Source organism: Anabrus simplex, chromosome 3, assembly GCF_040414725.1.
Source record: "Anabrus simplex isolate iqAnaSimp1 chromosome 3, ASM4041472v1, whole genome shotgun sequence".
Classification (NCBI taxonomy): domain Eukaryota; kingdom Metazoa; phylum Arthropoda; class Insecta; order Orthoptera; family Tettigoniidae; genus Anabrus; species Anabrus simplex.
The window spans coordinates 489,672,021-489,687,521 of record NC_090267.1 but is presented as its reverse complement, the minus strand read 5'-3'; the positions used below and the strand labels follow the sequence as shown (position 1 = coordinate 489,687,521).

The 15,501-nt window shown below is 41.2% G+C and overlaps 1 protein-coding gene across 1 annotated transcript in view; it reads right to left on the bottom strand.

Moving 5' to 3' along the window:
* The window catches only part of LOC136867464 (gamma-tubulin complex component 2), a 165,707-nt gene that overhangs the window by 64,250 nt on the left and 85,956 nt on the right, over nucleotides 1-15,501 (bottom strand). Inside the window, exon 10 of the mRNA XM_067144671.2 lies at nucleotides 14,700-14,953. Coding sequence (XP_067000772.2) covers nucleotides 14,700-14,953 — 254 coding nt within the window. The remainder of the gene's footprint in view (nucleotides 1-14,699; nucleotides 14,954-15,501) is intronic.

Sequence of the window (15,501 nt, the reverse complement as noted above, 5' to 3'; positions counted from 1 at the left end):
TGTAACTAATCTCATGTTTAGACACTTATTGAAATTTGCTATAATTTGCATACAAATTTGTATTTTTTTATTTTTCTATTCCACCTTTTCAATACAATTGATTTTGTGTTGTTAGAAGTTCACATTGCTACAACACTACATTAAAAGGGACATGTTTCGCTTGGTTTCAAGCATCTTCAGCCTTTGTAATTTATCTCAACGTTAAGATCTGTCATTGTTAATTTGCTTATGACTAATTTGTACTTAATTATGATTCTAAAAACTAAGTAGTAAAATACATAAACATACGCATTTGTAAACACAATGGACAGTTTAACAATTTAAATGACAGTCTAAAATTGGGGTATTCGTTAATTCTAATAACACTGACGTCCAAAACACAGTAATATATTTACAATAACGAGATTTGGCTAAAATTCTCAAGTTCTTTGTTCTTTGACTTATTGTATTAAAATTTGAGTCATAAATTCCATTAAAACTCAATAGTTTCTAAAGCTTAAAATCTTAAATGCATTGGAAATATTCTGCTTCATGTGTTGATTTGAGGTATGCTTCTGTAATCTATTAGTTGAAGAAGGTGAAATGCAACTATTAGTCGTTTCCTCGAACTAGTCTTGATTTGACGAGCAGATTTTACACCTTCTACAACTAATATATTACAGAAGCATGCCTCAAATTAACACATGAAGTAGAATATTTCCAATGCATTTAAGATTTTAACCTTTAGAATCTATTGAGTTTTAATGGAATTTACGACTCAAATTTTAATACAATAAGTCAAAAAAACAAAGAACTTGAGAATTTTAGCCAAATCTCGTTAGTTATTGTAAATATATTACTGTGTTTTGGACGTCAATGTTATTAGAATTAACGAATATCCCAATTTTAGCACTGTCACTTAAATTGTTAAGCTGTCCATTGTGTTTACAAATGCCTATGTTTATGTATTTTACCACTTAGTTTTTAGAATCATAATTAATACAAATTAACAATGACAGGTCTTAACCTTGAGATAAATTACAAAGGCTGAGGATGCTTGAAAACAAGTGAAACATGTCCCTTTTAATGTAGTGTTGTAGCAATGTGAACTTCTACCAACACAAAATCAATTGTATTGAAAAGGTGGAATAGAAAAATAAAAAATACAAATTTGTATGCAAATTACTGGATACTGGCCGCACTTAAGCGACTGCAGCTATCGAGCTCGGTGCAACAACTATCAAGGAATTTCATTAGTCAGTATATCTGGCAGGATGTTCACTGGCATTCTAGAAGGGAGGGTGTGATCGATGGTTAAGAGTAAATAGAATTAAAACCAGTGTGGTTTCTGACCAAAGAGGGGCTGTTAGGATCAGATTTTCAGTATGCACAGTACTGGGTAAATGAAAAATGCTATGAGAAAAATAGACAGTTGTGTTTAAGCTTCATAGATCTTGAGAAGGCACATGTCAGAGTTCCAAGGGGAAAAATGTTAGCCATGCTAAGGGATTATGGGATTAGGTGTACATTATTAAAAGCAATCGAAGGCATATATGTTGACAATTGGACTACAGTGAGAAGTGGTAGTGAAACGAGTTCTTGCTTCAAGGTACTTACAGGGGTTAGACAAGACTGTAATCTTTCACCTTTCTTCATCACAGTTTACATGGGCCATCTGCTGAAAGGTATAAAGTTACAGGGAGACATTCAGTTAGGTGGAAATGTAATAAGCAGTCTGAAAACTTGGTCTTAATGGCAGACTGTGCTGAGAGCCTGTAATCTAATGTCTTTGAACTTGAAAATAGGTCCTATGATTATGATATAAAAATTAGCATTTCCCAGTTTAAAGGGATGTCAGTGAGGAAGAAAAATGTAAGAAAAATGAATATCAGGTTGGTAATACAAAACTCAAAAAGGTAGATCATTTCAAGTGTATTTAGGATGTATATTATCCCAGGATGGTAGTATAGTGGTCTCCCACAACTCCCCGTGGTGGGAGACGGGCAACGGCATGAAGTAGGGGATGGCCTGCAGGGGTGAAGTACAGCGGGGACCTCGTGTGCCCTGGGACCGCTACGGTAGCTGTGAAGGCCCTGCAGGAACCCTGAAAGGTGACGGCTAACAGGGATCTAGTGAACTTTGTTGAAGTCATCAAAGGAGGGATTCCCAAAGGCTATGGGGCCACCCAGACAGAAAGGAGAGCCATCCTGAGGACTGAAAGGGGGCAGCAACCCCAGAAGGTTATGCGCTGGGCCAAGGACCTAGTCATGTAAAAATCCCTTGTTATGAGACAAAATAATAGCAAAAGTCGGATGGATTTAATGATGACGACCAAGCATAGAAAAGGAAAACGAGATGTTGTGTTTGCCACATGGAATGTCCGGAGTCTCCTCAGAGCAGGAGCTTTCACCAATCTGAAGGGAGTCCTCAAAAGTTACAACATCTCTGTGGCCGCCTTGCAGGAAGTCCAATGGAAGGGCGCTGACATCATGGACTCACGAGATTATACCATCTTCTACAGTGGAGGAGTGAGGAGCCAGCTTGGTACGGGATTCATGGTAACCAGGAGACTCAAGCCGGCAGTGTTGGAGTTCAAGCCCGCAAATGAGAGATCGTGCTCATTGAGACAAGTTCTCCCTCTTCAATGTGACAGTGTTCAGCGCACATGCACCAACTAAAGTAAAAGTAAACTCGTGTCCTCATCCCGAGGCGATGCAGCTCTTTTCAGGCACACCCCCATTGGAGGTGAGCTGCATGTACCATTTCAATCACATACCAGCCCTCCTGCCATTCTTAAATTCCTGGCAGTACCGGGAATCGAACCCGGGCCCCCGAGGACGGCAGCTAATCACACTAACCGTTATGCTACAGAGGCGGACATGCACCAACTGAAGATGCCTCTGAGGAAAAAAAAGGACGCCTTCATTGCTCTGCTTGACCAAGAGTACTCTGCTGCTCTGTGTCATGATGCCAAGATCATCCTTGGTGACATGAATGCTAAGGTGGGGAGGGAGGAGGTATTCAGACCAGTGATTGGACAAGAGTTCAAGCCCGCGAATGAGAGATCATGCTCATTGAGACTGAAGTTCTCCCTGTTTGATGTGACAGTGTTCAGCGCACATGCACCGACTGAAGATGCCTCTGAGGAAGAAAAGGACACCTTCTATCCTCTCCTTGACCAAGAGTACTCTGCTGCTCCACGTCGTGACGACAAGATCATCCTCGGTGACATGAATGCTAAGGTGGGGAGGGAGGAGGTGTTCAGACCAGCGATTGGACAAGACAGCACATACCCAGAGAGCAATGACAACGGGCCCAGACTAGTGGACTTTGCCATCGACCATCAGATGAGCATTAGCAGCACTTACTTTCCGTGGAAGTGGATCCATACGGTAACATGGAAGTCCCCTGACGGCAAGACACAGAACCAAATCGACCACGTCCTCATCGACCGGAGGCATGGATCATATGTTATGGATGTGAGGACAAGGAGAGGTGCGGACATCAACTCGGATCACTATCTGGTTGTCATAAAATACAGACAATGCACAGCCAACATCAGGAAAATTCACGTCCAAAAGACGAGGAGGTTCGATGTCGGAGCCTTAAAGAATAACGCCGCCATCAAGGATGAGTACAGGGAGATGGTCTGAGACCAGAGGGAGAAGCAAGAAGGCACCGCTGTAGAAAATCTATGGAGAACTATGCAGGACGCCATCACATATGCAGCGACAAAATCTGTACAGTTCCAAGAACCAAGCGTAAGACCCGAGTAGTTCAATGCGGAATGCGAAGAGGCCATACAGGGAATGAGCCGTATCCTGCCGGCTCATAAGAAATATTCAGAGTATTATTTGACAAAATATATATAAATTTTATTCATATAAATTACAGTTAGAAATGTTAAAGTATTGAATCCCAAGATAGCTGAGACGGGAAGTCGATCGAGACATCAAGTCGCTGGATATTGCCTAACACTTCCTTGTGACCGTGAGAATACAGTAGCTTAGCGTAACCAAGCGTTGGGAAGGATCGGCACGTGTACAAGGTGATGACCAAGCAATATTTCGGCCAATGAGAACGTGAGGATTTGGCAAGTATGGAGTCTACATCGTGCCAAGTCTTAATTCCCAGGTTGACCAACGTGTATAGTTGCTTGAGTTAATTTCTGTCATTCATCGGTTTTCCATAGGTCTAGAAGCAAAATATAATCAGAAATACGACATAATAATTAGAGGAAGAGATTTGCTATTGTTTGAACTGTGTTTCATAAATGTATTATAATTAATATTGTGTCATCATACATAGCAAGCTTTCTGATCGGTGGTTTGTTTAGACAACCGGGAACCCCAGAGTTGAAACAGCGTTACCGAAGCTTCCTCAGTACCCGAGCTCTGGAGAGCGTCATTCTGATCGAAGAGCTTGGATAGTGCAGAAGTGTATTATGATCGAATAGCTTGGATAGTGCAGAAGTGTATTCTGATCGGGCTGCTTGGACAGCGTAGAAGTGTTATCGTGATCGCGGATATTGAAGCGTTATACCAGTAACAGTATACAATTTCAAACAAGTGTTTCAGTCGTGCAGCTGAAAGATATAACTGTTCCAGTGTAAATAACTTTTCAGCAAGAAGATGGCTTCGCTTATGGAAGAAGGAAGTGCATTTCCACGTGTTGAAGCTGTGATCGACATGGAGTAGATCCCTATATATAGCAGGGATGTGAGTTGCTACCATGTATCCCGGGAGTCGCCACAAATTTAAGATAAGACGCATGTGTTAATTATGGAATGTTATATGAATTATGCTAAAGTACTAAGGCAGTTTAGATAGGGTTTTTATTTCATGTAAAGTAAGCCTGACGGCATGTGTTTGATTCATTTTGATATTGTTGTATATACGGATAAGAGAATAATGCATGTACTTTTCATTTTCATTCTGATTTATGACTAGATAGTTGGGATAATGAGGGATTTGTTAGGATTAGTTTGTTGTTCAGTTATGCATATTCTGAGTTTTCCTTATATATAAATGCTAGGAGAATTAGATTGACAAGTTCATCCAAGATTAAAGTTATATACTTAATACGTCATTTTATTTTGGTTATTCAGGGAGACAGGTATAGCTAATTGCATGACGCATGGTATTTCAGAAGCTGTCTGAAGGAGCTGCATAACAACGGTGAAAGAATAGGATCTTTCGAATTTAGGTTGGAATCTGTTTTTGCCCAATGATTTGCACAGGAAACGAACCGGATCTCATAATGTAGAAGGCCAATGTGATTCATAAGAGATATGAGAAATAAGATTGCATGCGGAATGATAAAGTGTTTATGCAGGCCGATTGCATGCCTGATATGAGAGAGAATAATGTGCAGTGCATATGTACCTGCCAATTGTCTTCTGAGAGTATATTGTTATCAGAATTGACGGAATTAATTCCAGACTAATGAGTCTGATGTGTGTTAAATGGTAAAAGCATGCTAGGAACGAATGATTATACGTGACTTTCCGTATAGCCAACGAAAGACGTTATCTCATTGCAAGCTGATATATTGGCCGTGTTTGTATTAGACAGCGCGAATGAGATGGTATTTCCTTGTGACAATCTTGGGAGACAGAATCCATACTTTAGTACAGTGTTGAGTTCAACATTTCCTTTCAGCTCGCAGCCTACCCTGAAATACATGACGGATGATCGCGCTGTTGAGCGCTCAAATGCAGCAGAAGGAGGCAATGTTGCCAATTGCTTTCTACATGATATTAGTGGCTATTTATATGTTTTTCCCTTTCAGGACGATGTTGTATATTGTTTCTCGTTGTTTGAATACCTTGTCTCGTCGTTTTAATGAGGAACAGCCCGAGTGCTGAATTTTATTGATGGTCAATCTAGTTCTGACTAGATCCTTTGTGGTGAACCGCGATTCACGTAGAATCTGTGTAGCACGTAAGACTTTTTCTCTTTATCCGATGTAATTAGATGTGTTTAGTGTCGCTTATTTGATTTGTAGCTTAGGAAATGCCACTAGTATTTTACATAGTTCATATCATGTCCCATAGCGTCTTAGTTTTTCTTTTTCATCGTAACTTTTCTTTTTATTGTAAGTTTCTTTAACATTAGAGTTTTTGGCGACTCTCAATTTAAATTAAATTCATAACCGTATCGTTGTGATGAGTTAGAGTGTGACTCCATGCGAAATAACTACATAGCAGTGTATGCGTACACGTATCATATATCCCATGAACTATGGACAAGTAAGAAGAAGATCAGTTTTGAAAGTATACAAGTATTCAATGTTGTGCTTGATACTTCATTTCAATTTTGTTTCTTTAAATAATTGACATTGTAAATGTTCAGATATTTCTTTTATTTTGAAATTTTATAATGCTATTTTATTATTTGATTTTATTAATTTTTAAGTAGAATGATTTGGGGATATTTATAAATAAATTCATCTTACCCCATCTTTATCCTGACCCAATCGACAACCAACCCACTCTCTGCCCAACCCTGAGTTAGTCGGAAGTTCATACAGGAATGGAGGCATCGTCCTAGAGGGTATTTACCCTTGGGTATGGTACAGGAGGACCAAAGCAAGGGACAAGACCTTACAAAGACCGACAAGGTCAACAGATGAAGACTACCATATGGCGAGAGTAGAAGCAAAGAGGGTGCTCCGGAGGAAGGAAAGACAGAGAGAGAAAGAGCAGCTTGAAGCCATCGAGGAGCTGTATAATAAGAGGGAGGTTCGCGCCATGTTCCAGGGAACAAGGGAAATCAAGAATGGGTTTGAGCCCAGAACCTCATACTGCAAGGACAAGAAGGGACTTTTGGTTGGAGAGAGGAGAATATCTTGTCACGATGGGTAGAGCACTTCGAAGAGCTCCTAAACACCGAGGAGGCAGAAGCAAGGGTGCCTGACTAGGTGACAGCTGACCACCCACCTACTGACAATGAGCACGAGCCAGTCCCCGAAGTGACGAGGAATAAGGTGAAGGAGGCGATAGACCTCATGCGCAATAACAGAGCACCAGGAGAAAATGGCCTACCAGCAGAACTGTTCAAGTATGGAGGAGAAGAGCTTGTAGATAATATGCACGCCCTGATCCGATCTATATGGGAAAGTGAAGAGATGTCAAGGGAATGTAGCTCGGCCCTCATCTGTCCCATCTACAAGAAGGGTGACAAGACAGTGTGTAGCAACTACCGAGGAATCTCTCTTCTCAGTGTGGCCTAAAAGATTTTTTCGAACATGCTGGCTAGGAACCTCGAGCCCTTTGCAGAGAGACAGCTAGGAGACCACCAGTGTGGGTTGCGGCACAACAGATCAACAACAGACTACATGCTAACCCTGCGGCTCATCCTTGAAAAGTGTTATGAGTACAACATCAACATTCACTAGCTCTACGTTGACTACAAGGAGGCTTACGATAGTGTGGACAGGTCAAGGCTGCGACAGGTTTTGGAAGAGATGCAGGTGCTGATGAAGATCACCCACCTTGTCCTGATGACTGTGAGACTACCAGAGCCAAAGTGAAGATCCAGGGCCAGCTCTCCAGGGAGTTCGAAGTGCAGAGAGGGTTGAGGCAAGGTAACGCATTGTCAACCACTCTGTTTAACCTCTGTCTGGAGGATGTTATGCATCAAATACCTCTGAACCCAGGGGGTACCACTTGCAACAGAACGCTCCAGTACCTGGCCTACGCGGATGATGTTGTCCTATTCGGAAGAAGTGCAAACTACCTGACGGAAGCTCTGGAGCACATGAGCGAGTGATCACAACATCTGGGCTTACAGATCAACAAGGTCAAAACCAAGTACAGTAGAACCTTGATAATTCGAAATCGGTTAATTCAAAATCCCACCTAATTCTAAGAAGCTCTCGTTCCCGGAAACATGAGATACAGTTTTGCATGTTATTTAAATTGTTTAATTCGAAATACGGATAATTCGTAATTCGAAGTACAATGTCGGCCCCATTACCGAAATTCAGACTTTTAATTCAAAACTGCCTTTACATTTTGAAACAATAGTATGTTACAGAGTAATTTCAACTCGAAATTTATCCGCTCCGCGTCATAATAGAACGCGCGTTGCGAAACGCGGAGGGGTAGCTTTCCGCACTTCAACTCACTTCGGTGGGTCTACAGTGCGCTTCATGATTGCTAAGTTGAATGAAATCGGAATTATTTTGTATTAAACCTTTTAAGGAATGCCGTAATATCACGCAACAGGCAGTGTATGGAAAAACAGAATCCGCGAACACTGGCGATGCCGACAGTTGGCGAAAAAACGTGGCCCATATAATAAATTCGTAGGCACCGAACAATATTGTCATTGCCGGTGAAACTTCATTGCTTTATTTTAATGCGAGCCCAAACGGTCTTATGGTTTTAAAGGAGAAAGTGCCAGCCGGAGAATCATACAAGGGTAGGGGTGAAGGTCATAGTAGTGGGTTGCAATGCACATGGAAGCGAGAAACTTTATCCCCTCATCATAGGAAAGTTCGATAAGCCACAATGTTTTAAGGGCATCGGGCACTTTCCATGCCAGTACAAATTATCTAAAAATGCAAACAGTACAGAACTCCAAAAAATAATGTATTTGCACAGTGGAACCGGCATAATTTATCCTCGTCTTTGAATTGTGTGATTTTTTTTATTTCATTGCGTGAGGTTATGTTTGTCAGTGATTTATCCAAGTGCTTTATTTAAAGATTGTAGATGCACCTTTTTTGATACATTTCGAAATGTTTTTTTTCATGGCATTTGAAAGGCTTAAACTGTGAATCGAGGTGATTACATGTATTAATGGGTATTAGAATACTTTGTGACGCGGCAAGTGTTTACATTTGTGAAGTACGAGAGAAGTGCCATGGCGGGAAATCATACAAGGATAGAGTCATAGGAAAGTTTGATTTTAAGGGCATCGGGTACTTTCTGTGGAAATACAAGGCATCTAAAATGCATACAGTATAGTAATCCAATTAATAAAGCACTTGCACATGGGAGCCAGCATAGATTTCTCCTCGTCTTTGAATCAGGCTTTTTTTTCTTTCTTTCATTGCGTGAGGTTATGTTTGCCAGTGAGATATCCGAGTGCATTATTTGAATACTGTAGATGTACATTCTTGGATACATTTTGGAAAGTTCTTTTTTCATGGCATTTGAAAGGTATAAACTGTGAATCAAGGTTAACTGCATGCAGTAACGGGCCTTAGAAAAATTTGTAACGCAGCAAGAGTTGGTACTTCTGAATTGCGAATTGGCGGTTAATTCGAAATCACGTAATTCGAAGTCCAATTTTTGAGTCCCAACGACTTCGAATTAACGAGGTTTTACTGTACATGGTGAACACCCGAGACAAAACAGGATTTCACGGCGTGAGAGGACTGGAATATGCAGGAAACACCTACGAGAGAGTAATGCAGTTTAAGCACCTGGGACAACAAGGTCAGTGAAGAGATAAAGGCTAGGGTGGCAGCTGGGAACAGGTGTTACTTCGCCTTCCAGAAGTAACTGAAGACTGCAACGCTGCAACTCGCCATGTACTGGGTTATAATCCGTCCAGTTGTACTGTATGCATGCGAGACGTGGACACTAAATGAGTGCGACAAGAACTTTCTATGGGTGTGGGAGAGAAAGATCTTGAGGAATTTCAGCGTGGTTCGCGATCAAGGAGAGAGGCGCATCAGGACCATTGAAGAAGTCTATGCCCTGTACGGTGACCTCGAGATAGTCGCAGAGGCTAAAAAGAGGAGACTTCGGTATCTCAGACACATCGTAAGGATGGACCAGGACCGGGCAATGAAGATGATCCTTGACCAACATCCTGGCGGCCAACGAAGACCGGGGAGACCAAGGACAAGATGGCTAGACAACGTCTCGAGAGATTTGGGGTTGATAGGGATCCAGGGCTGGAGAAGGAGAGCTCCGGACCGAAAGGAGTGGGCGAAAGCTATTGAAGAGGCCAGGGTCCTTCATGGGCTGTAGCACCAGGAGAGTGAGTGAGTGAGTGAGTGAGTGAGTGAGTGAGGTAGTATAGTGAGTGAGATTGAATCAAGGTGCAGCAAAGATAATGCAGCGAACTCACAGTTGCGATCAACTGTAAGAAAGAAGACAGGTCCCAGACAAAACTGACTCCAAATGTGTCTTTTCAGCCCAGCATTGCTGTATGAGAGTAAAAACTGGGTGGACTCAGGATATCTTATTCATAAGTTAGAAGTAACAGACATGAAAGTTGCAAGAATGATTGCTGGTATAAAAAAGTGGGAACAATGGCATGGGATAAAGGCTAAGTTAGGAATGAAGTGGATGGATGAAGTGGAATGCATAAACCATCTTCAGTGGTGGGATCATGTGAGGCAAATGGAGGAGAGTGGGTTACCTAGGAGAATAATGGACTGTCATGGAGGGTAAGAGAAGTAGAGGGAGAACAAGATGACAATGGTTAGAATTCTGTATGTCTCTATTTATTTAAAGAGGTATGTAACTAAAAGAGGCCGCTTTGCTAATTACAAATAGAGGACTATGGACGCATATAGTATATAAATTCACAGAGGCTTGCAGACTAAACACAGAAAGGCATAACAATTATTAAGAAAGACGAGGGTGTTTCTCCCTCTCTCCTACCCTTACCCCGTTCCTCTACGGGGTAGGTATGAAGTGATGTGAATCTTCGTAACAAGTTTTCACGACCGAAAGCCCTTCCTGATGTCAACCTCTCATCAGAGAAGTTAATGAGATTAAATGAATGACATGACACATGACACTAGGAAGGGAGAGGGTGAAACCAGGGACCGGCACATAGCCTACTCTTGTTGAATAGCACCATGGGGTCTGCTCAAGGCTTAATGTCTCCCCGTCCAGTGGACGAATCACCATCAACAGCGTCATATGCCTTCACTCCTTATGAAGAATGCGGAGAGGCTTTTTTAGAATCAAATTCAGGCTTTTGACACGCAATCTAATGATTAGAAATTGCATACCACCACCACTCCTACCATACCGGTCAACATTCTGATGGTGAAATCATCAATAACGGGACTCAAACAGACTAACCACGGTGTCAGACCATGCAAACTTGACGCCCTAACGATGTAACCACCAGGTTGTCTTTTCTATGTATGTGTGTGTATGTTAGTTAAAATAAATCTGTCTCCATAGCATAACAGTTAGCGCTATTAGTTGCCATCCTCGGTGGCCTGGGTTTGATTCGCCAAACTGCCAGAAATTTAAGAGTGGTAGAAGGGCTGGTATATGTGTGTTTTTTTTTTTAAACTGCAGATGTAGCTCACCTCCATAGGTGGTGTGTGCCTTGAAAGATCTGTACCACATCAGGACGAGGGCACGATTTTTCGGGACTGTAAATAAAAATTCCTTATAAGCCTGATGTTTTGAAACACTGTTTCAGACATGATGAATATATCCCACTTGGTGGCCATGATGGTTAAGGCATCAAATCTTCATGGTCTGACACCGTGATTAGGCAGTTCAAACTACATTGATGGAAAAAATTTCAACCTCATAATGTTGGCTGCCAGGATATGAGAGGTGATGGAATACAATTCCCAGTTACTAGACTGCGTGCCAAAATCCAGAGTAAAATCAAAAACTCTTCAAAATTTTCATGAGGGGTGAAAGTTGATGGAGATTTGTCTGTTGGATAGAGACATAAAACCTACGCAGATGCCTTGGTGTTATCCAACAGCAGTAGACTAACATAAAATCAGCTTCATGGTCCACATCGCACTTAAACAGATTCACAACTAAGTTATTTTTTACTTTTCCACCTTGTCAATACACTAAATTGCTTAAGGCAACTTATTGGTTAAAAGTGGTACATGTTTCGTATATTATCAACATCTTCAGCCACATAACGCTGTTTAGATGAAACATTCATATATTGACAATGTATCAATGTTTTACTTTGTCAATATATGAATGTATCAATGTTTTACTTTGTCAATATATGAATGTGTTAAAAATTAAATAACTGGAAAGGAGGTTCAACCTATTCAATACTCAAAAGAAAGAAACGTAGCAATCACATTTCTATTTAAATGGGACCGGTTTCGACCTTAGTCTAGGTCATCATCAGCCATAAAAAACATGTAAAATGTTTATGAATGTTGGAGGTCAGTTTCACGCTCTGTTAGGCACAAAGACACGACACCACATTCTGTCCTGCACAAAGTCACAACACTAACAATCAACATGCGAAGATCAAAAAGGCTTGAATTCGCAGACGAACAGATCTGTAGTAGAAAGCCGCCAGCTCCCGGTAACCAGCGCGGCACACTCAAGGTCACGCGCTGCGGCCAAACACCAAAGTAAAGTGGAGAACGTTTCGAAGGTCCAGAACCTGTCACGGCTGCGGGAAGCCAAGTAGGCGTCGTATATTTTTATATACCTACTTGGCTTCCCGCAGCCGTGACAGGTTCTGGACCTTCGAAACGTTCTCCACTTTACTTTGGTGTTTGGCCGCAGCGCGTGACCTTGAGTGTGCCGCGCTGGTTACTGGGAGCTGGCGGCTTTCTACTACAGATCTGTTCGTCTGCAAATTCAAGCCTTTTTGATCTTCGCATGTTGATTGTTAGTGTTGTGACTTTGTGCAGGACAGAATGTGGTGTCGTGTCTTTGTGCCTAACAGAGCGTGAAACTGACCTCCAACATTCATAAACATTTTACATGTTTTTTATGGCTGATGATGACCTAGACTAAGGTCGAAACCGGTCCCATTTAAATAGAAATGTGATTGCTACGTTTCTTTCTTTTGAGTATTGAATAGGTTGAACCTCCTTTCCAGTTATTTAATTTTTAACATCAATAATTTCAATACGGAACAATGAAATTTTTATCTTTAAATATATGAATGTATCAATGTTTTACTTTGTCAATATATGAATGTTTCATCTAAACAGCGTTATGTGGCTGAAGATGTTGATAATATATGAAACATGTACCACTTTTAACCAATAAGTTGCCTTAAGCAATTTAGTGTATAGACAAGGTGAAAAAGTAGAAAATACTTAGTTGTGAAGCAGTAGAATACGCGGTGACACTGGTTTTCACCCTCTTCCTACCTTCAACATCATACACTATGCAACACACAACATATGGTCATCACATTGGACACAAAAACGGATATATTCACGTAATCATTGCCTGTACTTAACTCCTTGACCAAAGATGTTGAGCACAAATAAGATTACAAACCGCCCATCATCGCAGTATCCAAGTGACTAGGCATTAGTGCACATACATGATACATTATAAAAGTTCTATACAATGCCACAGAAGCCCCTTATTACCAAATGACTGGGGTAAAGGAGTAATAATACCTATATTTAAGAAGGGGACAAGAGAATATGTGATAATTATTGAAGAATCACACTCATATCTCCTAAAAAAATTCTACAAGGTCAAATCCAAAAGTCTTTGCCGCTACTTTTTTCAGTTACAATAATAAATATACAAGGAAACCAAAATACAGGCAACATTCTAAGTACCTTTGACTATTTTTCCACAAAGTCAGCACCACAATTTAGGCATTTGTTCCATTGCATAACTAGTTTGGTGATACCATCATTGTAGAATTTGGCCGGTTGAGTGTGGAACCTCTGTCCGACGGCAAACTTCCATTTCATCATTAGAAATGAACCTCTGGCCTGCCAGGAACTTCTTCAGTAAACCAAAGATATGGTAATAACTGGGAGCAAGGTTTGGGTTACACGGTGCATGTTCTATACCCCCCAATAATAACGACTGCAGACGGGCAGTGATCCTGTCTGCTATATGAGGCCAAGGGAACCACACTGTCCATGAGAATAACATGGTGCTTTTACCAGATGGCAGCTCACAGATGTTTGCCACAACAGATGTCTGTGTTGGTGGTGTCACCTTGTGGCATTAAATCCAGCAGGACTGCTCCTCAACGATCCCAGAAGACCGTGAGCATCACTTTCCAACTGATGGTGTTCTGCAGAATTTCTTAGCGATAGGTGAACCAGAAGGTTTCCACACCATGCTCTACTGCCTGAAAATACCCACATTTCATCTCCGGTGGCAATGAGATCCAGGAACCATTCGCCCGCCTTGTAGTAATGATGCAAATGTAGCAGCCACATCATTATCTCGCCATGTTCAGGTCATCCAACAGCTTAGGCACCAACTGATTGAAACCTTGTGGTACTCCAAGGAATTGTGAACAATACTGTAAACACTGCTATAAGAAATGCCAAGCTCCTTAGAAATGACCTAAAGGTGCACACCTGATCTGCTTTCACCATTGTACCCCTGTAATGTTGTCCAGTATGAGCGAGGTGTGAGGCTGCATGACCTCCGATGGTTATTTGGGTCTTCTTGGCAATTAGTGAACCCGTATCACCACCAAAGCACAGAAATCAAAGCGACACACTTGTCCCCATACATCGGCTGCATTTCCCCATTGATCTTGATGGGTGTTCGTTCCTTGTTCCATACAAAATTATTAACATTTTGCTGCTTGTATGGCATGGATGTGTTGAGCATACTAGCCACTTCGCCTGCTGACAGCGGCGTCCTGCTGCGGAGCAGCCGAAAGTTAATGCTGGGCTGGTCAAAGTATACCCTGTTGCCTCCAATATATGTCTCATTATTCAATCACCGTAATATTTTGGTTGACTTTTCGATTTGTCCTTATATATGAACTATACCATAGCAAAATTTATACCACTAAACATACCATTTTCTTCAAGAGTTTCTATACTAAGAATCTTGAACATCTGGAAGATAAGATCATAAGGTAGTAACTCCATCCGCATATCATCCTTATATGGATCTGTATTGGCGGCCGACATACGCAATGCCAAGTCAAGCAATGTCTCCAAACGTGTCGGGACAATATCATCAATGTTTTTGCTGAGTTCACCCTCGCAGCTATCCATGAACTGCACGATGAAGTCTCCTTGATCCAGCAAGAAGTAATGTTTCACAGAACTGAAAGAATGTTGTAAGAGTTCAATGGACGATCAATTAAAAAATTGCAGCACTGAGGAAAATGGATGAAAGTAGGATTTCACAAGCCAAAAAAAAAAAAAAACCAACAAGTAATACAGCATAAAAAAGTGAGAAGACATTAATCAGAATGTCTATTTTACAAGCAGCAGGACTGGATGAATTGTGCATGTAAATGATATAAGCAGCAGGACCAGTTTTTATCTACAATGCCCACATAGGCTATTTAGATCTACAGTATTTGGAAAGAAAAATCGGCACCAAATGACTGGAGTAAAGGCGTAATAATACCTATATTTAAGAAGGGGGACAAGAGAATATGTGATAATTATCAAGGAATCACATTCATATCTCAGGTACCAAAAAATTTGAAAGGATACTAAGAGAGTGAGAAGAAAGGTGGAAGGATATTTATACAATGAGCAATACGGCTTTCGAAATGGAACATCAACTTCTACTGTAGACCCCATCTTCAGTATGAGGCAGTTAATGGAAAAACATTGGGAATTTGGAAGAGATACGGTGATCAA